At 45.5% G+C, this 22,600-nt stretch overlaps 1 protein-coding gene across 1 annotated transcript in view; it reads left to right on the forward strand.

The window, feature by feature from the left end:
• TAF3 (TATA-box binding protein associated factor 3) overlaps window positions 1–22,600 on the forward strand; it is a 182,075-nt gene that overhangs the window by 130,208 nt on the left and 29,267 nt on the right. The window contains exons 3-4 of the mRNA XM_045463806.1: window positions 3,839–5,664; window positions 15,932–16,014. Of these exons, the coding sequence (XP_045319762.1) occupies window positions 3,839–5,664; window positions 15,932–16,014 (1,909 nt within the window). The remainder of the gene's footprint in view (window positions 1–3,838; window positions 5,665–15,931; window positions 16,015–22,600) is intronic.

Consider the following 22,600-nt stretch of genomic DNA (forward strand, 5'->3'; position numbering starts at 1 on the left):
TGTGGACTTGCGCCGTTATATGGTTTTCGAGAGATTAGAGTGAGGCGACTTGGGTTTGTTTTGTTTTTGTTTTGGCTTGTTTTAATCTTCTCGTAAAAAGATTGTAGGGTTAACCTTACAACGTATATCTCTGTTATTGGCCAGCATTATTATTTAGTAGTTTGAAAATTGAACTCTAATTAGTTGTTCTAGCTAAAAAATAAAAAAAGCCAAAAACTTTCATCTGGAGGACCTATAACTATTTTTCTCTTAGTCCAGAAGTTCCCGTGCTGGGAACTGCTTTCATTAGAGTACTCCCTCTGCCCTCCCAGTGTGTCCTCCTAAGGCCTTCTCTGGGGGACTCACCCTCCCAGAGCTGATCCAGATCCAGATTCAGCTCCAGAATCAGAAGAACAAGGCCTACTTCAACATATTCCACGGGCCCATTATGCCGCCCGAGCTCAACCTTCCTCTCTCTGCTTTGCCATCGTTGGGATTTATGAGCCTCTCTCAGGTAGGAGGAGGTTCTTTGCAATTTAGAAATATAACAGTAGTAAGTACTCTGAAATTGTTTATTCATTCACTTGGAGAATATCCTAAAGCTGTCCTCCTTCTAATTTTTTCATATGTTTGCCTGTTAGCAGTTAGTGGATTTGAAGTCTCTCTTGTCATTTTGATAAAGATAGGGTTGGAAGGGGCTGTTCAAATCTTCTGAATAGTGTAAATCGAGGAGAGGAGTCTGAAAACTTTTCTGCAAAGGGCCAGATAGTAAATATTCTAGACTTTCTTTGTTGCTTGTAGAACCAGAATACAGTAGAGCCCAAAGTGGGGGACGGGGTGGGGGACGGTCACTTCTAGTTGCTAAGAAAAAGTGTCACGGAAGAGGGAGCATTTGATCGGAGGCTGAGAAGAGATAGTCACCGGGACACCTGGGTGGCTCAGCCGGTTAAGCGTCCAACTTCAGTTCAGGTCATGATCTTGCAGTTGGTGAGTTCGAGCCCCACGTCGGGCTCTGTGCTGACAGCTCGGAGCCTGGAGCCTGCTTCGGATCCTGTGTCTCCCTCTCTCTCTGCTCCTCTCCCGCTTGCGCTCATTCTCTCTCACTCTCAAAAATAAACAGACGTGAAAAAAAGAAGAAGAGATAGTCACCAAATGTCAGGGGGCAGAACATTTCCGGCGAAGGGAGCTGCGTGCACAGAGCTGTGAAAGTGACACACGGCAATGTGTCCTCAAGCAACAGATCAGTCCACGCGGCTGGGCTGGCAGAGTGCCCAGGACGGGGTCAGATGAGGGAGCGCCATATAGGTTGTGCCGGGGAAATGGGGTTGATTTTGCATTTTAGCATACTGGTTTTCACCTTGCTGTAGCCTCACAACAAAAGCTTTTGTGGCAGCTCAGCGTGTAAGATACAGAACCGTACGGGTAACCATTCCATTTCATAGAGAATAGGGGACCCAGCCCATACTGTGTGGTGCTTCAAAAGGGGTTCCGCAGAACCCTCCAGGCTCCAAGGAGCTCCTTTTGCAAAGTAGGGACCGATGAAAGGTCCTTAAGACAGGAAGTCATCCGGGGCGCCTGGCCGGCCCAGTCGGTGGAGCGGGCGACTCTTCGTCTCAGGGTGGTGAGTTCGAACCCCACGTTGGATATGGAGATTACTTTTTTAAAAAAAGCTTTAAAAAGAAATGCAGGAGGGCACCCGGGTGGCTCAGTCAGTTGAGCATCCTTCAGCTCAAGTCACGATCTCACAGTTTGTGGGTTCGAGCCCTGCGTCGGGCTCTGTGCTGACAGCTCAGAGCCTGGAGCCTGCTCCCGGATTCTGTGTCTCCCTCTCTCTCTGCCCCTCCCCGGCTCATGTGCTGTCTCTCTCTCTGTCTCAAGTATAAATAAACATTCAAAAAAAAAATGTAGGAAGTCATATACTCGGATTTGTGGCCTCAGTAAGGCAATGTGAAAGACGGGACTGGAGCCGGAGGCGTAGAGACTAGTGAGAAGTACAGACAAGAGGCGCCGGGGATCTGAACTAACGAACTAACCACAGTAGCTGCAGGGAAAGCACATTAAAGGAAATGCAGTAGGAAATTGTGTCCGCAGTGTGGAAATGGAGACAAAGGAAAGAAGTGGTCTGGAATGATGTTTCTGACTCAGGTACCTGGACAGATGATAGTGTCATTCTCAAGGACTGCTAACAGTAGTTATGTCTCAAATTTGTCTTGTGTTAGACATCATTAACTGTCCACCCGACTCTGTGTCTAGGGACTGCGCTAACTAATAATCCTTTCTTTCTTTCTTTCTTTCTTTCTTTCTTTCTTTCTTTCTTTCCTTCCTTCCTTCCTTCCTTCCTTCCTTCCTTCCTTCCTTCTTTCTTTCCTCCCTCCCTCCCTCCCTCCCTTCTTTCTTTCTTTCTTTCTTTCTTTCTTTCTTTCTTTCTTTCTTTCTTTCTTTCCGTTAACGACTGCGCTGCTCACTCACCGGGGCTCAGAGCCTTGAAATGGTGTTTGACTCCTTCGTCCCCCCTTTGACCCCATCATTTATTAGATTCCATTCATTCTGTATTCAAAATATCCTCTACCTCCATTGCTTCCTCTTGTTACCACTCTCCTGTTCGGACCCTGTCGTCGTTTACCTACATCATTTCAGCCACTTCTGACTCGTCCCCTCTCCATTGTACTGGTCCCTCCCATCCATCGTATATGGTCCTGCTAGAATCATTAGTTCACATACACCCTGAGATTTTTCTTCCTTGTCTAGACATCTTCCCTAGGTCCGAACGGCCAGCAGAGGAAAGACGGTTTAGTTTTTCTGGAATTCAAAGCTGCTCGGATCTGGAGGCAACCTTAGCGGGCCCACTTTGTGCCGCTCCCCACTTGCACCGTGCTTGCCCGGCGGATTACCCCTCTGGCGTTTCCACCTCCGCCTCCTCGTCATCTGTTCCTCCCCCCTGTGCTCACCCTTCCTGGTCCCCAGAAATCCAAAGCGCTGCCTGATTCGTGAAGTCTTCCGTAGATCTTTAGCATTGCGGTAATCTGTTTGTTTGACCCATGGTCACTCTTCGTCTTCTGGTGCTGGTCACTTTCCCTGTGCTATGCACATACGTTGTGTCCCCTGCTGAACCGTGACATGCTCAGCTGGTATGTGTAGAAAGAAATAACGTGATCTTAAAGCAACTCGGTCAAGTAGGCAGGTCAAGTGCCATTAGTCCCTTTTGAAGGGTCAGGAAATAGGCTGAGGGGGTCAAGAGATTGCCCAAGGCCCGTTGTCCCGTAGTGCCGGAATGCTAGCGGAAACGGCGTCTTTCTAATGGCAAAGCCGGGATATATGCCATTTGCACCACACTCTCTCTCAAAGTGCTGACATCAGCAAGCAAAGCAGAAGACGTGAACCGTGGGTGAATCATATCCAGGTTGGAGGCTTGCGTCTTCTAAACTCCAAGAATTAACATTTGTTATAGGAGTCCCAAAAGTAGGTACGCCTTTTTGTCATTTCTGAGGATAGGAGTCTTACAATAATCCATCTCTGGATCTTTAGAGATAATGGATGTGTGTTGGGGTGGGGGGGAGGCGGGGGGGCGGGCACACATGCACGAGCTTACGCAAGAGGGAGAAAGACGGTGTTCGGTGAGGCCAGGAAAAGAGTTGCGGAAGCAGGAGACCGACAGTCTGTATATCTGCTGTCACCGGCCGGCACTCTTCAAAGGATGATGGCGTGCAAGTCTGGAAGATCCTTGAGGATCTACCGCTTTGCTCTCTAAACGCCGTCCATAAGCTCCTTTCTTTCCTCGAAATCACGTTTGAAGCGTTGTTCTCATGTGCTAGGATCTTTAAAATATTCCAGTAACACCTCTTTTCTTTTCCCTTGCCAGAGGAGGAAGAACAGGTGCCCACGGATGGGGGTACGTCAGCAGAAGCCATGCAGGTTCCGCTGGAAGAAGACGACGAATTGGAGGAGGAGGAAATTATTAATGATGAGAATTTCTTGGGTAAGAGACCGTTGGATAGTCCCGAAGCTGAGGAAATGCCTGCCATCAAGCGACCGCGGCTGTTAAGCACTAAAGGGGACACCCTGGATGTCGTATTACTGGAAGCCCGAGAACCCCTCAGCTCAATAAATACCCAAAAGATCCCACCAATGCTCTCTCCGGTCCACGTGCAGGACAATACAGACCTAGTCCCTCCGTCACCAGAGCCACCGATGTTGGCTCCAGTCGCAAAATCACAAATGCCAATCACAAAACCATTAGAAGCCAAATCGTTTACACCTAAAGCAAAGACTAAAACCAGTTCTCCGGGACAGAAGACTAAGTCACCTAAAACTGCGCAGTCACCAGCAATGGTCGGAAGTCCTATTCGGTCACCAAAAACCGTATCCAAAGAGAAGAAGTCTCCTGGACGCTCTAAGAGCCCCAAAAGCCCCAAGAGTCCCAAGGTTATGACTCATATTCCCCAAGCACCCGTCAGACCCGAAACACCAAACAGGACTCCTTCCGCTACGATAAGTGAAAAACTTAGTAAAGAAACCCTTCAGGTAAAACAAATACAGACGCCCCCGGATGCTGGCAAACTCAACAGTGAGAATCAGCCGAAGAAGGCGGTCGTGACGGACCGAACGATCGACGACTCGATCAATGCCGTGATTGCACGGGCTTGCGCCGAGCGAGAGCCAGACCCTTTCGAGTTTTCTTCGGGATCCGAATCCGAAGGAGACATTTTTACCAGCCCTAAGAGAATTTCAGGTGCGGAATGTACTACTCCAAAAGCTTCCACCTCCTCCAACAGTGTCCCTAAGGCAGGATCCACCCCTCTGCCCCTCTCAGGTGGGGCCTCCAGTTCCGACAACTCGTGGACCATGGATGCGTCGATCGATGAGGTGGTGCGGAAAGCAAAACTGGGAGCACCTGCAAATCTGCCTCCCGGCTTTCCCTACATCTCCTCTCCTTCGGTCTCCCCTCCCACCCCGGAACCTCTGCACAAGGTGTACGAGGAGAAAGCCAAACTGCCCTCCTCCGTGGAGGTCAAGAGGAAGTTGAAAAAGGAACTGAAGACCAAAATGAAAAAGAAAGAGAAGCAGAGAGATAAGGAGAGGGAAAGAGACAAAAGCAAGGAAAAAAGTAAAGAGAAGGATAAAGCGAAAGAGAAAGAGAAGGAGAAGGAGAGCAGCAAGGAAGCCAGGTACCCGTGGAAGGAATTTCTTAAAGATGAAGAGCCGGATCCCTATAAGTTTAAAATAAAAGAATTTGAGGAAGTCGATGCAAAAGTGAGATTGAAAGATGGGATGGTAAGGAAGGAGCGAGAGAAGCATAAAGACAAGAAGAAAGATAGAGACAAAGGCAGGAGGGACAAAGATAAGAGAGACCGGGAAAAGGTTAAAGACAAGGGGCGGGAGGAGAGGCTGAGAACACCTGCGGCCCCCCTCGTGGTGCCCCCGAAGGACGCGGCCCTGCCCGTGTTCGGCCCCGCGGCAGCCGCCAGGGTCCCGGCCGGGCTGCCCGCCTTGTCCTCCATGCTTCCTGAGAAACTGCTGGAGGAAAAAGAGAAGCCTAAGGAGAAAGAGAGGAAAAAGGACAAAAAGGAGAAGAAGAAAAAGAAAGAGAAAGAGAAGGAGAAGGAGAAGAAAGAGAAGGAAAGGGAGAGAGAGAAGCGGGAGAGAGAGAAGAGAGAAAAAGAGAAGGAGAAACACAAGCACGAAAAAGTAAGCACTTTTCCATTTCTGGCACTGTCTGAACACCGTCCTGTGGCAAAACTCAGGTAAAAAAGCCAGCGGTTAGAGCTGCGTGTCAGAGGCAGATGGCCCGTAAGTTAGCCGGGAGGAGATTCGTAACGTGGTTATGGAATTGAATTGAATTTTAAATCTAAGACCCACAAACTTGTAATCAAGCCCCCTCCGTGCTGAAACATGTTAACAAATTCATAGCCTAGGAGGAACCTAATCGCAGACTATAACCCCTGTGTTCATTAAGCATGGTAACGAATCCCTGCCAGGTAAAAAAAAAAAAAAAAAAAAATCTGTAAATAGTATTTCTGTAATCATCAGGTGTACTGCATACTATTTTGTGCCCGAATATTCGCTACCCCGCCCCCCAAAAGAGACAGCCTCCATCTTTCTAAGAGCACGCACCCTGTGGCACTATTTTAAGGGGACAGCCAGGACCGTGGAGCCCCTCGGTAAGGACTCCTGTTTCCTTTCCGTGGGCCGTGGTTGCAAGTGTTTAAGGTTAGGACCTTTCGCTGCTTTCTGCGGCATCTCTTATCCTTCTCTTTTCTGCTTTAATAAGATTAGGACATGTTTCTGAGTACCTGGGCTGATCAGGCAGCCTGGTTGGTGGGCAGAAAATAATCCCAGAGAGTTTATGATGTGAGTAAATCAGGCTTCCGTAGAGGACAGCCCAAGAGGCCGATACGTATCCCACGGTTTTGTGGAAACTGGGACCTCAAGCCTTTGGGCCCAGAATGTGACCTCTGCTCTCTATGGTCTGGTTCCTCAAGCTCATGGTTCCTGGATTACAGTGCTTGACTGGATGGTTGGAAAGTGTCTTTTAAACTTTCTTAAAAAGCGTCTCGGGGTTCGTGGTGGCATCCCCACAGATTCCCAGAGAGCCTTCCCCTGCCTTCTAGAAACAGTCCTCTCGGAGGCTGGCCAGTCATTTTTTTCCAATAATAAGATAAGATGTATTCGACATCCAGCAGATCTATTACCTACCAGTATTTCTGCAATTTTTTAAAATCTCAAACTTACCTAGAAAAATTAGTTCAGCTGACAGGCTGTAATGGCAGCTCTCACATTTTTCTGCCTGCCTTTGTTTTTCTGTACCCCTTGGCTATGCTTAAAATGTCAAGAAATAGAACGGAAATTCCGATACTCCTAACTGAACATCAGCGAGTCAACCAGACACAGAGCTCCAGCCCCCGTTTCCGTTTTAACAGTCATCTTGTCATTATGTGATTCGTGTGCAGCTCCTGGAACTGCCGCGAAGCATGTTGTCTCCTCCTGACACACCGGTGGCTGAGGTCCGGCAGGTATATTGCCATCACCCTCTGTGGACGAGAAACTGGGTCTGAGGAGACTGGCTCGTCCAAGATCAAGGTCACACAACCAGCAAAAGCCAGGTCATCTGCACCAAGGTCCTCTTCACGGTTTCGAAATGTTTACTGCTGGGGCTCTGTCGCCCGGCAGAAGGCGGTCACTCAGCCACCCGGGGGCAGCTCAGAGCAGCCCTCAGAGGGTCACAGAGGGTTCCGTTCCTTTCAGTCCCGCCTTAACTCTGGAAAGTCAGTGGAGTTGTTTGTTTCAGCGACCACTGTGAATTTGAGTGAAGCCCGTGAGATTAGATCTGTAGCGGCAGTCCTTGCCTTTCCTCAGCTTCTAGCTGACCTTGGGAAAGAAAAGTCCCTCGGACTCCCTGCTAGATTTCACCTGACAGGAGAATACGAGCCCTTGTAACGCTTTGGATAGGTTACGGCGCAGATAAATGACAGAAGATAAAAATGTATAGCAGCAGTTGGCTGTCTTATGAGGTCTTTAAAAAGAATAAACAGAGCTGTCTCTGGAGTTAAACCTGAGTTCAAATCCTGGCTTCTTTTAGCTGTAAGACGCTGGGCAAGTTACTTTTCAGGATTAAAGGAGATTACATCGGAGATGTGCTTAGTACCGTATCTGGCACATAAGTAAGTGCCCAGGAAAGGGAGAGGACGCTGCTGGTGAAGGCAAGCGTTATTATTTCTTCACGAATCCGCCCGTAAAAGGTAGAAACCTAGAGCTTGCTCCTGCTTTGGACCAGACCGGCTAACTCACGTATGGCAGGCCGAGTCAGCTCCGCTTACGGTGTTGGAAAATTACTTCTTCTTCCTTGGCACCTTTTAAAGTTCAGCTCTTCGTGCAGATAGGAAGGGATAAAAGCTCGTGCAGCCCGGGCAGATGCCACTGACAGGGTGGGGAAATTGAGACATTAACGTAGACCTTGACTTCTGCTTTTTCAGCCCCACTTAATCCTCCCCGAGCGTCAAGCCATAGGAGTGAATGAAAGTATACCTGAAATTGGGTTACACAGGCTTTCAGAATTCTCTTACATATCCACAGACCAAAATAAGGCACATCTCAGTCTCCCCAAGAAGATGTCTTGTCACAAGAATGAGGACCACAGTGTCCTTCTTTGTCCTCACCCTGGCCATCTCCCAGGAGCCACCCTCACAGACCTTGACCCAGATCAGCCAACAAGGGCATTCTTTTGATAAAAACATCTCCCCATATTTATTTTACCTCCCTGTAAACCTTTTTACCAACCACACCCACATTTATCAATACAAGAACCAGTGAAGATACCGTTAATTGAACGGAGATCTGCGTGGTAGGTTGAAGGAGCCTTGGGCTTGGAATCCAGCAAGTCTGAGTGAGGATCCCGAGCATGTTTTTTAGTTTCTTTACTCCTCAGGTACTCCATCTTTATTTAAAGTGGGCTTATGGTAACTCACACTTGTTGAAAAGCAGCAAAACAGTAGTAGTTAATATTTACTGAGGAATTACTGTAGGCTCAACACCATGTAGACACTACACGGAAGTTTAATTTCTTACCACAACTCTGTAAGGCAGAGACCACAATTGTTATCACTTTAAGATGAGAAGCTGAGGCCTAGAGAGACTAATCAGGTTGCCCACGATCACACAGCCCGTAAGTATGTAAGCAGAAGCCGCGATTTCAACCCAGGCTGTGAGATGCTACAATTGATGTTCTTAGCCACGATACTTTCCTACGTGAAATAAAAAACGGATTAATTGAAATAATGTGTGCAAGGCCCCCGGCTTAGTGGTGCGTCATCAGGAGGAAAGATCATCTTTCCAGAAGGGGCGGTGATCCAAAATAGAGCGGCTTAGGCACGGTCTTTGTTCCCCGTTACGTGCAATAGTACGCGCTAGTCAGGGTTACGGGTCTGATCTTTCACCTCTTTAAAAGAGAACCAAACTAATTGTTTATGGAAGATGTATTAAGAGCAATTATGCTGCCTAGTCACAAACATCCCCCTGGTAGCTTTAGCAGTGAGGAAGGTAACAGTACATTTCAGAGCAGTCACAGTGTCCATTTCCGTCTGTCGGTGAATGCACTACATGACTTCATTTAGTTACTGTGGGTTTTTGAAGTTTAGATGAATGTTCCAGGACTACTTTAATTAAAATTTACTCTTGGCATCTTAAGTGGTTTTTGGAAGGAGGATTGCTGTGAAAAAAAATAAGAAGATGTCTCATTATTTGTTAGTGGAAGTGGACAGTCGTACGTAAAACCCGATACAAGACAGGAGCCAAAATCCATCCGTCAGATTTGGCAATACTGTTTTTATGCTCTCGAGTATGATCTGAGAAGGCCTGGGAGAGTTTCCTCCAAAAGATGATGATGTCACAACCCGCAGTGCTGGCCCGCTAAGATCGTGGGCTTTGGCAGGCATACGCACGTGGCTCTCAATTCTAGCTCCACAAGTTCCTACTTCTGCCCCAGCCTCTTCAAACCCCTCGGGCCCTCTGCTCCTTTCCCTCTGTCTGTCTATTCAGTACCCGGAAGAGACTGCACCATACAGCGTAAGGTATGGGTTACCTCTGCTTACAAACAATAATTTCATACCTTCTCCAAGACACTTTTGGCTTGTAAAGGCCTTCTTTTCTGCCCTCTCATAGAAAACTCTAAGTGAAGACCAGTTGGTGTCATTTAAGATGACTCTCCAGAGTTTCCTTACAACTAACCAATAATGTTGCTGATGAGCCCAACAGATGATCGAGATCTGCTTGCAGCAAAAAGCTCATAAATTCCATAAAGGATTCCCCCAGTTTTTATGCTCCTGATCAATGAATGCTGTTTTGGGCGAACATCAGCTACTGGATGAACTAACTCAGATAGTAAATGATAAGAGTAACTGCTGTTTATCGAGCGCGTACGAGCGCCAGACCTGGCCAGAATTTGGCTGCCAGCAGCCCGGAGGGTTTGGTGGTGTTGCTCCTGCTTTGAGTGGAGGCAGCTGCCCAGGAAGGTTGAGTAGCTTGCCGTAGCTGGTGGCTTGAAGAGCTGGGAGTTGGCCCAGCTCTGTCTGAGCAAAGCCCGTGTGCTTGTTACCCAAAATGGCCTTCTCAGCCGGTCACCCCCACGGAGCTGATGAGAGGGACAGACAGGGCCTCACGCTCGGGAGTAAGGTGAACTGTGATCTTGGAAAAGTTTAGTCCCCGAAGAGACCTTAGGGAGCTCCTGTTCGACCACCATATTTTAGACCACCAGCAGTGGGGGTCCTCTGTGCTTTAATGACTTCAGGAATAGGCACAATTAAAATGTTTCATGTTTCTTTCACCTGTCCCCAAATCCCTTTGCATTTGCCCTCAAATAATCTTTTATTGAATGAAAATAGTTTATTATGTGGAGGATGACAGACAGTCTTACTGGTTTGGCCTTTAACAAAAGGCTCTCAGTGTTTTCCCTTCTGTTGAGAGTGATGGACTCCTTTCCAGTCTTTTCTCATCAGCTCCCATGATTAACTAGTGAAATGAAGGGTTTACAGTAAAAAGAATAATCCAGCGAAAAGGGGGAAATAGTCCCTTCCTGTTCCTTGCCTCTGTCTGTTCCAAGAGGAAGCCAGCAGCTTAACGTTTGCACGAGTGTGTTTGAATTTATAGACGCTTACCGGAGGCCACCTATCTCCAAGTCTTTGTGTGAATGAACGTGAGCGCTTAATGAGAGCCTGCGTTCCGTTTCAGTTGTCCTTACTGGGTTCCACTTGTCATGCCTAACCACACCATAGAACTTCTTCTGGCTGTCTTTTTCATATCTTAAACAGTTTATCGGTATTTAGAATTTGTTTCTAAGTTGAATTAATGTAAAGACCTCAGTTGGTAAGAAAGACCACAGAGGGCTTACCAGCCACCCTAATTCCGCATCCAGAATATTAGATGATCAACATTGGCTCTTCGTCAGTGCTGTTTCTGGATATTTTTCTGACACATTAGCATAGATGGGGATCTGATGTAGCATTTACTGAACTTGCTGCTACCCTATCTGGCACACGTACATTTTTTTTTTTTTTTTAATGAAAGAAGTTTAACGTTGAAAAAATAGAAAATAAAAACTTGGCCAGATTATATTGACAAAGCTGCCCATTACCTTTGCAGAAAGTCCCTGTCAGAAGATAAACTTTAAAGCTGGAATGCATGAAAGAGTTCCAAGATAGAATTTAAATTTAAACTGATCCTTTATAGATAAGCTTTTTAAAAATCCACCTCTTTGCTTCAAGTCAGGATTTTAAAAATAAATTTCCCCTTTAAATCTCTTGAGCGATTTTCATTTTTTGCAAGGCCGCACTGCTGGTGTCCTGGAAAAATGGAGAGTTAGAGCTTTATCAGTTGGTGCCCCGAGGTATGTGGCAAAGAAGCTAAATCCTTGAAGATTAGCAAAAAAAATGCAGCACATGGCAATAAGGGGCTTATGTGACTACTAGTATTAGTTCAGGTGAAAGCGGTATTGCTTATACATAAAACTGGACAAATCCACTGACAATGTATTTTTAGTTAGCTACAAAGGAGTCTTCCATTACTGGACTTTGCTCTTTGGTGGATTGGGAAGCTTAGTAATCCACTGTAAATGCTCTGCGCGCCCCAATTCTCCGCTCACTCTCAAGTGCACTGCTTTCATTTTAACCCTTAGACGCTCACGTCGTCCCCAGGTTTTGGCTTCGCGCCACTGGAAGATGGCATGAGGCGTGCGGTTTAAGGAAGCGAGATGATGGTCATTTAGTTGATTGATTTCTGGGAAAGCCCACGCGAGAAATTACTTTGTGAACGCAGGAGGTGTCTTTGTTTTTATTTTGGTGAGCTTCTTGGGTAAAGTTAACGTAAACCGAAGTCTGGCATGACATTTTAATGTAGAAATTGTATTTCCCGTATGCATTGTGTCTCCCCATGTACTATTAGCATCCTCATTAATCTTTTTCTGTACTTGCTTGAATGTTATCTTTAAGTTAAATGTTGAAGTTCAGCTTCTTTAAGAATAAGAATGAAATTAAGGTTTTAAGTATTCGTAGCGTGGGATTACTAGGTGTCCTGGTTTGCCCGAGACAGTACCAGTTTACACACTTTTGGGGGAGCAAATAACAGCCCCCGCTTTAACTCCCAAAGGTGTCCCTGGATGATGTGCTCACCACATCATCAATTACAGGTAAAATTTGGAACTAAGGTAACGTGTTCTGAATCATTCATTAATTCCACAAGTCTACGAACTATCTCTTGTCTTCAGAGCACATATCTACACACATATGTAGCACATATCGCTTTTAATTGGACTCACAAAATGTATCTGTTTCTGTGTGCTCATTTTGTTTTTGCATGTTGTGCCATTTAACTTTTTACAACAGTAGGTCATAAGCAAACCATGTCTTGATTCTTTTACTCTGACGAATTACTTAAGCCAGCATCAAAAACCCAGTCAGTTGAGTGGAATGGAGTCGAGGCCAACGGCAACCACAATTTCCATGTAAACTAGTTAGCCTTCTGTAGAGAAAAAATATTTTACAACCAACGCTAGCCATCTCACAAATATATGTCATTCATCATAAAAGACATTTACAGAGAAAGTGAGTAGCTGCCTCCATGTAAGACATCAGCATTCCCAGCAAAAAGGACTCCAAATGGGAGGCAGAGAGTCAAGGGGCAGCATGGGAGAGCCTACCTGTGTCAGGAGGCCTACCTGTAGATAGTGTATTTACTAACTTTGTAAACTCTGGGCAAACCACTTAATCCTTCTAGTCCCCCGTGCTCGAGGGTGACAGTACCTTCCACACCCACCGTGCAGAGTTTGAAGAGCCAATCGGATCCCAAATATGGAACACACTTCGTGCTACGCAAGTGTGAGTTATAATTATCGTGTAGCGTGATAACAGGAATCCACCAAATTACAGTGTGAAGAAGCATAATAATAATAAAGATTTTTTTTCAAGGTAGAGCAGCTTTATGTTTAAATCAAGCTTAAGAAAAGATTAAGTACGTGATTAACAGCGTTGTGGGTCGAAGGAATGTGGAATCTTACTCATCACTTATGACATATGGCCCTGAAGGCTTGAAGAAATATAGCAACTTTATGCAGTTTTCCATTCTCTGAAACAAAACTGAATCCAATCCCACTTTTGCTGTTTGTGTGACCTTAGAAGAGAAAAAGGAAAAGGAAAAATGGTTGCTTCCTATATGATCCAGTTTCCCTGTAAAACAGAAACGGTAATGCCTACCCTACGTGTTGGTTAAAAAACCCGTATGGGAACATCTGAAAAATATCCATCCACAATGCCTGGCAAATAGTAAGTGGTTTAAAATGTTCGGTTTGGATATATTTGTCTGTTCTTCCACAGATACTACAGAAAGGTAAGGAAAATAGAGACATCGTAATAGTTTACAAAATACACCAAGGTTATTACCAAGGTAATACCTTGGTTACATAAGGAACTCTTTGTTACAAAGGAGTGGGGGGGGGGGCGAGGGGGGGTGGATGCAAACCCTAGCTAGTTACCCATGGGTCTTGCTTTGACCACACCCCAGTGACCCTTGGTCCCCTAAGGCCTTAAGGAAAACCATTGGACATACCGGCCAAAGCACCGGCAAATGGAGGAGACATTTGCCAAAAGTGAGACCATTTGGAGGCGCAGGTTTGTATAGGGAAGTTGGTAAGTTTAAGTTTCCAGGTGGTGAGATGAGATATAGGATATTTAGTTGAAAATGCTCGGGTAATATTCTGTTTCGGTCATAGGTGCCAGTGGCACTAGTCTAGAGAGGGAGGTTTTGAAGGCATGATGTATGTGAAACCTACGATTGAAACCATGGGCGTGGACGAGCTCAGCGAAGAAAGTGAGGAGTGGCGAGGGGGCCAAGTAAGGTCAGGACATCATAGAGGAGAAGGAAGAGGCGTGGTAAGACCCACAGTGGAGAACATACCAGGACATCAGGAAATGATTGGTGTCTGGGGAGCGTGGCTTTAGTGGCCTGGCTGGGACTGAAAGCGGATTGGAGTGGGTCGAGGAATGAGTAAGTGAAGGCAGACGATAAAGTGAGGCTGGAAAATAGGAGAGCTTGTCAGCGAGATGCTGAAGGGCAGGCAGGATTTTTAAGATTGCGGGGAGCACACTTAAAAGCTAGAAGGAAATAACAGAACTGCAGAGTTGAGGATGCCTAGGTGAGAAGGAAGTTTCCTTAAAAGACTGGAGGACATGGACGAGTGCAGTTGTGGGTGCAGAGAAGTTTGTAGGTTATGGGCTCAAGAAGTCCTGCCTGGTGGCCTCAGTGGGTTTTCCTATGGAGTTTGAGGGGCAGAGGAGGAAAGGAAATCACGGGATAGGTCTCGGCTCAGAAGAGGTAAGGGTGTGACGTCATTGCTTCAGATAAATTCTTTCAAGGTATCTCCTGTGCACTTATATGCCAGTGCCTGTGATAGGCACTATGAAGTAGCGATAAACACAACAGACACGGTCTCTGCCCTTGACCTAACTTAGCTGGTCGTCCAGACACACAGATAGCATTAAAGGCACAGATGGAATTGCAGTTTCTGATGGTACAAGTTTACATGATCTTTACATTTTTCTTTGAAATTACTCCGTGCCCTTGAGGATGATTTTAGATGGATCCTGGGCAAATGGTGAAGTACCCAAGGGGCAGGGAGTTCAGAGTGCTTGCACTTGTTAACTCAGTCTTGGAGTGCCTCCCACATCCCAGACACTGTTCAAGACAGTGGTCGAGAGGGGCTCAGTCGGTGAAGCATCCAACTCTGGATTTCAGTTCAGGTCATGATCTCACAGTTTGAGACTGAGCCCCACATCGGGCTCTGCATTGACAGCACAGAGCCTGCTTGAGATTCTCTCTCTCTCCTCTCTCTCTCTCTGCCCCTCCCCTCCACGTGTGACCTCTCTCTCTCTCTCTCTCTCAAAATAAATCATTATTTAAAAAGAGAGAGAGAATGGCTGAAATCATGGATCTTGATGTGATGATGGATTTAAAAAAAAGGGGGGATAGGTAAAAACACATGACAACATAGTAACTTTGATCGATGTGCAACAGATTAACGAGATATATATCGAGCATTATGTTATATATTCATTCCCCTTCAGTGGTTTGCAGTGTAGTGTTGCATCCTTCCGTACCCCACGACCAGGGATGTCAAACATCTGGCAGTTCCTGGACACTTCCGTTCCCCAAAGAACTGTCCCACCAAAAATGCCAACAAAACACTTGTTGAAAAACTCAGAGTATAGATGGTAACTTGAACGACGGGGCTTCTGTTCAGCCTGCTCGTTCAAAATACTCTACCATGGCCCCTTGAGACCACCAGTCGTGAGGAACCCCTGTATAATCAGACTTGATCCCCTTTCTCTTAGCTCCAGTATTTGTGAAGGTCTTCAACTTAGCCATCGGTCCTTGCCTTCACTACAAATCCTAGTGTATGTTTCTTCTTTTACAGTATTTTGGATCTGTTGGCCACCAGCCAAAAAAACAGAGCAAGTACACTTGGTGTTTCCGTTTTCTTATATGATAACGCAGACTTAAGATGAGTTTCTTGTTTTTCAAGTTCCATAAATAGATGCGTTTTATCCTATTGTGGAGATATCACTGCATTTTTTTTTTCTATTTACATGAAGTCCGGCAATGATGTAAGTGTTTGCCAAATGTCTAAAAACTCTAACAATAAAATGCAAGAAATTAAGCATGACCAGGAAGAAAGAAAGAACTCCCACGCTTAGGTAAAGTGAGGCAAGTTTGGGGAATTTCTCATGATGCCAGAGAGCCTTCAGTTGTTGAGAAGCAAAAGCAAAATTCGCCCAGAGTATCCTTGCATCTGGCATGGTAGCCACATTTGAGGCTTAAACTGGCCTAGGAGGTTTATGGAAATGAGGCAGGAGGAGAAGAGGTGGGAGGTCTTTCGCTGAAAATGCATTTAACTCCCCTGTAATAACTCCAACAGATCAAAGTGGAACCGGTGCTTCCCGCCCCCAGTCCAGTCATCCCCCGGCTGACGCTGAGAGTTGGCGCTGGCCAAGACAAGATGTAAGTATACTCGTTGTCCGTTGTCCGTTAGAGCGAAGGGAATCGAACTTGCCCGTCTCTGCTCCTTCCTGGTGGGCTTAGAACTCTCACCTTTTCCAGGTGTGAACGTGGAGGGTCAAGCTTTATTCTGAGAATTCTTCATTTTTCAAGTTGTATTGGTTTCTCCCTCGGAGTAAATGCTTATTGCTTTCTTTGACATCCAGGATCCCTTCTTGTTCTTTTTCCCTTTTCGGAAGACATGACGTGGGGTCCGCGTAATTCTGAGGTCCTGGTTATCTGAAAAGGGAGAAACGATATACTGGATGCACTCACTGTCCTATCGCTCTTCTCGAGTCGTTCTTAATCACCGTGACAAAGAACAGAGATTCTCATGGTTTTATTCTGTACCTAAAAACAAAGATACCGCCACCCAAAGGCTTGGTGGAGTCTTAACTGTCTGCTTGTTTGTTTGTTTGTTTGTTTAAGAGAGAACTGGAAATGTAAACCCCATGATCACTGTTGGTCTTAATTTTCACAGAATCATCCTATCAGCTCACCCTTCTTTAAAGTAAATTTAGTTGGCTGTTGTTTTTTTTTAATTCACTTTTAAGGTATGAATTAAGGTCTACAACACTCTTACGTGATTTTAATAAGGTGATAAAACATCGGTCTATTTTTGTAAATTATGGTAAAAACTATTCTTTTTCTAAAAATCATTGTGTATATCGTTTAAATGAATTCCATCAGCTATAAGTACTAGTTTACAACCTTATTTTTTACCAGTAAGCCTGAAAATGGATTAGTTTAAATTGCAAACAATCAAATATTGTGTAGAAAATAGGCTTACAGGGCATTTAATTGTCATTCAGATTTTAGCCATAATAATGAGAGTAGGAGCCATGAACTTATATAGTAGGTAGAGTAGGCAACAGAAAATATGCTTTGTGTTCTCAGTGGTTCATTCTTTCTTAAAAGTTTGTGTGTGTTTTATGCTGCTGCTTCTGCTGATTCCAAATGTAATTCACTGAAAAAGTCCAATATCATTATTATGAACGGAAGTATAGAGGCAAATGTGATCTTCTAGGAAAGCGTATGTTCTTTTGAAGATTGAAGGAAGAAAATAGTTCATCCTTTTCTTACCTAAATTATCCACATAATTTCCACCCTTTTTGGTTTCATCAGTAGGAACCTAGACAGTGGGTGGTAGTGTTACCGACGAGTTTAGACAGTATCACAAAAATACTGTAGATTCAGTCCTTTTTTTAAACCAGATACTCTTATACCCCATGCTCTCTATTTTACCTACAAAAATTTGAATAATGCCCTCCTCCCTCAACCAGTGGAGGACAGAAGGCTGATTGATGAGCAAGGAGGCCCAACCAAAGTAGCCACTGATACCATCGTTGTGAAAATTCTATATTTGGGCTCATTCCTCTACGGGCAAGATATTCTTGTTTATCATTCAACAGATACTCTTCTCTTACTAGTTCACATTTATTACTATTTTCTCAGTAACTCACCATGACTTAATCTTTACTTCCACAAGAGTTCGGCTTGCTCAATCCCTTTAAGGTTTGTAAAAAGACTTTGATAATAATATTCATTTCATCCACCCTTGAGCATCTTTCATTCATTCTGTTGACTATTTTTCTCCTCTCAATAAACCACTCATACACTTAAGATATTGTGAAATATGAAAAATAGATCCTGTTACCCTGGAACAGATTGTCCAGTATTAGGGAAATTGTAATACTCAAACATTCCAGACAAATTGCCCATGACAGTATAACATTATATAATATGCGAACCTTCGGATATTTAGGTAAATAACCCCCCGTGTTACATGAATAATTAATCATTTGGCCAGAGTCAGGCACAAGGAAGTGCTTATAATGAACAAAGGAATAAATTAAGTGAAATAGATTACATTTTAAAATAAGAGAGAAGAAGAGGCCCGTGTCACCTAGTAATAGGATTTTATGTAAAATGTATCTTAATCAGTAAAGAGCCTTTTTCTTTTTTTTTTTTTTTTTAATCCAAATCAAGGATCAGCCCACTGTGGCCCATGAACCAAACCAGTTTTCGTGTGGCGCACAAGCCAAGAAAGCTTCGAAAAACTTAAGAGTATTTTATGACACGTGAAAATTGTATGAAATTAAAAGTGATCTCTTATTGTTGTAGCATAAGGGTACGTGGCTTATTCCACGGCAATAATGGAAGAGAGGAAGTCGACTCGTACAAATGTGCCTTTACTCAGTTTGTGCGCACCTGGGGCTCTAGCGCACTTTTGAAGTGAAGTTAACGAGCAGAGTAGGATGCGGAAAGGGGGGTTTAAATAGTCCAGGGGAAGGGGCTGTTTATTGCTGAGGAACAGGCAGAGGATAGAACCTTTTGAAATTATGGGCAAAGGGAAACGCTTTACAGGGCTCAAATTATACCCTCTCAGTGGAAGATCTTGAAGACAACATTTAGTTTCTAAAGTTTCCTAAGTGAGGAAGGTCTTCTGCCCTTGATCTGGGAAAGTACTTTGAGGTTAGATTATTTCCTCCGTCCTCTGTTGTTGTTCCTCGAGGCAAGACCGCCGTCCCTTGTTTTTTCCTTTCTGTAACGTGCCTGGAGCCTGTATTCTAAAGAACCTGCGGGAAGTCCAGGACCTCCGCCAGAGAGCGTGGGGACTTTGCAGGGACTGCACTTGCCTTTAACACGCCCCCCGGGGAGGGGCACGCAGCGTTGCCCTCAGTCAGGAACGGAGGTGGAAGCGGAACACTAACCCTGAAACCCCGGTGTCCACACGGTGAGGCTGGTGAGCAGAATGGCCGGGAGACGCGGCACCGTGAGGCACAGACGAAGACGGCCCAGGCCCAGGCCCGCCTCGCAGTCGAGCAGGTGCGCGCTTCCCCAGGCACGGCCGCCTGGACTGTGTTGATGAGGATCGCGAGGTCACACTTGCACTTGGGGACGGGCCGTGTCATCTGTCCTCCCGGTCTTCCCGCTCACCGAGTTCGTTTATTCTGAGCAGGTGAGGAAGAGCGAGCTAGCTTACGGTGCTCGTTCGTTCGCCCACCTCTCGGAAGGGAACGGCAGAGCACGGTGCTGGGGCAGGTCAGGGGCAGGGACCGTTGGACGAGAACCAAACGGGACCTACAGCTCTTCTCAGTTTAAGTGTGGGGCTCAAGGCGCCGTTAAAGGAGATTCTCATCGAAAGGGTGATCTTAGGGGCGGCTGGGGGCGCTCAGTGGGTTAAGCATCCACCTTCGCCTCAGGTCATGATCTCGCCGTTCGGTTCGTGGGCCCAGCCCCGCGTCGGGCTCTGCGCTGCCAGCTCGGAGCCTGGCGCCTGCTTCGGATTCTGTGTCTCCCTCGCTCTCTGCCCCTCCCCTGCTCATGCTCTGTCTCTGTCTCTCTCTCTCTCTCAAAAATAAATACACATTTAAGAAAAATGTTTTTACTAAAATATTTTCAAAGAAAATAAGCATTTTGTGGCACCTGGGTGGCTCAGTCAGTTAAGTATCTGATTCTTGGTTTCAGCTCAGGCCACAAGGTCACGATTTGTGGGTTCAAGTCCCGTGTTGGGCTCTGCACTGACGGTGCAGAACCTGCTGGTTTCTGTCTCCCCCTCTCTCTGCCCCTCGCCTGCTTGTGCTCTCTCTCTCTCAAAACAAATACATGAACTCTTTTTTAAAAAGTCCCTTAAAAAAAGGAAAATAAGCATTTTATATTTCAAAATGTAGCCAGATTTAGCTGAAAGGCATTTGACACGGTGAAACGTGTATTGTGAGCTCTCGTGATGAGTTCTTTAGAGAAATCACAGCAGATGGTTTTTATCCTACTCTCTGCCTTTTCCCTCTTTATGTGAAACGTTGTTTATTTGTTTATTCATATATAACTTTTTTCCCAGTCTAAACAAACTGACACTATCCCTTCGAGAACGTTAACTCAAAGAGAACAAGAAAATTACTAGACAATAGAAATAGGAAACGAATCCCAAGGAGAGGAAAAAGAAGCAAATGATTGCGTGTCAGATAGATCTATGCTGCCTAGCAATCAGGGCAAGAAGTGAAATAGCGTTTTTAAAAAGGAAGAAGATACCTCTCAGTTTCTCTAGAGAGACAAAGCTCTTCAAGGCACCAAACTTGAAACGTTATTCCCATGCGGATCCAGGGGAGAAAACAGTGCCTCCCGCGGCAGCCTTTACAGCAGACACAAAGACAGTTTCTGTCCCACTGTTTCTTGCGACAAGCTCTAATCCGAAGGTATAGCCTGGTAGCATACTCCGTGAAGAAGACTCTGGAAAGAATCCTCAGGTCTCTGGTTGAAACGCTTGTATCTTCGTTTTGTGTTGATCAAGACTCGTAGTTCCAAGTGACAGAAACCCCAATGAGCTTAAAGGGACAAAGTAAAAGGGGTTTATTTGGCTTTAGGTGAGGCGGTCTCCAGGGTTCAAAAAGTATCATTAGGACTCTGCTCGCTTTCCTGTACTCCGTCTTGCCACTGGATGGTGACGGACGTGGCCCCAAGTCACCCAAGGCTGGCCTGGTTCTCGGGGCTCAGCAGCCCTGGTACATCCCACCTCCCCCTCCCGCTCGCTCCCGTTACCAGTTCTCATGAGGGCCTCGGGGCGGGGGTCCCAGAAGGAAGGGGGGACGAGGGGCAGGCAGAAATAATTGGCATCTTTTATTTGGGACAAGGCAGCGTAGGTTCACGTGTTGACGAGAGCATGCTGAGGTGGCAGAGAGAAGAAGCTTGTCGGTTTAAAAAAAAAAAAAAAAAAAAGATCCTTTAGAAGTCAAGTTCAAGTTCAAGGAACATTTCAGATCATCATCCTGTCAGACTTGGAGGGCCTTTTTGCTTTTCTATTTTTAATTTACTTTCTTTCCAATAAAACTGTCTGCTTTTGATTTCAAAAAAGAAAGAAAAAGAAAGAGATTGACACAAGATTGCCCTGGTTAGCTTGCCACTGGAACGGCAACATTTCCGAGGTGGTTTGCCTATAAGAGAAGCCAAGGGACGGGAGCACTGACCGCCCCCCCCCCCCAAAAAAAAAAATCTTAAGAATAACGGTATTTAAAAATTTATGGCAAATGACTTATTTTTCATGCTAGTGAAAAATGTTGACATTACACATGAAGTTCCCTAAGGAGCTGAACAACTGGAGCACAAGTTGTGGGTCACACGTGATTCTTGCTCCCTGACTGTACATAGAAACTCAGCAGACCCTGACGCACGTGTCTCAGCTGTAATTCCGAGGCGAAGCAGGCCAGAGTCCAGTTTTTTCCTACACTCAGGTCTGCGGCCCTTTCCTGACTTTTCCAGACAAGGAGTCCTCGGCCTCCGTCTCTTCCTCTCTCGTTGTCGCAGACCTAAAATTATGATGAAATCTCCGAGTTTAATTTCCTCCCCTGGCACGTTGTCATTTGTCCATTTAACACCAAACATGCAGTGCGTGTAAGGAAAAACACAGCACGCTGTCCGAAAAACTGACTTGAGGTTTGGGGAAATGCTTTTACTACGCAGGAAAACAAGTGGGAAGATTATAATCGAAGCATTTCCATCTTACTTGTAAACAATTACAGCCGTCCGTGCATGGATGCCACATTAGAAGACTCGGGGAAATTTACTGGATTCCATTCTAATGCAATTAGAGCTAATTTCGTTCTTTAAATGAATAAAAGGTCAGCTAGTAAATCTAGCTTATCTTGAGTCCAGACTTCAATAAATTGTTTTATTTAATTTGTTGTAAAAGATCTTATCCTTAATGGGCCTAGGTCTTATTAGTTCACTTAGGTTTTAAAATATTTATGACCACCTTTTTAGATATGATTTGAATGATAGTTGGAAAGTTTCTCTCTGCAGTGTTATCAAGGCCCAGAATCACTAATTGAGTGAATATAGGAAGGTACTTAAGATTTGTTATCTAGAAAAAGCTGATGTGAACTTCCAGAATTTAAATGTTCTTTTAACCTGTGACAGGCAGAGACAATTTAGCTCTATCATGGTAACCTCTTGGATACTATCTGGCTATAATTTTCCCCACAGATCAAACTACTCACACTTCTCGTGTTTGTAACGAATCCGCACCTACTGATGGAGACACTTAGGCTCTCTCACTGTCACCGACAACAACATGGAACGTTTAAATTGTTTGCGTTCTACTCTCTCCTGTCATTTTATGGGGCAAGTATTCACCTAAAGACTTGAGAGGCCTGGTGGAACGCTTCTTCTCTATCCTCCCACCTGCCTCTGACGTTTATGAGATGGATAATCATGTCACGGCAGGACTTCTGTGATTTAGAATATTGCAGCTTGAAAAAAGTGCGGTTGCCAGAGTCGTGGGTTGAAGGATGTGCCACCGTGTGGGGCCGAGTGGCCGCGCCACCCTGTCCGGAGTGACCGTTTGGGCTCCTCGCGGCCTGTGTGCCGGGCCCCATGGGGTGCGGCATCCCTCCTCAGTTCTAGGAGCTTCTCCTCCCGGGCCTGCCTTCGTTCCCACCTCCCCTGCCTCTGCCCCTCCCCACAAGTGCCTTCCCCTCACCGTCCCCCCTGCTCCGCATCTCCCCCTCCTCCCTTCTTCTCCTGTCTCTGGTCTGAGAGGCTCCACCTAAACCTG

Source organism: Leopardus geoffroyi, chromosome B4, assembly GCF_018350155.1.
Source record: "Leopardus geoffroyi isolate Oge1 chromosome B4, O.geoffroyi_Oge1_pat1.0, whole genome shotgun sequence".
Taxonomy (NCBI): domain Eukaryota; kingdom Metazoa; phylum Chordata; class Mammalia; order Carnivora; family Felidae; genus Leopardus; species Leopardus geoffroyi.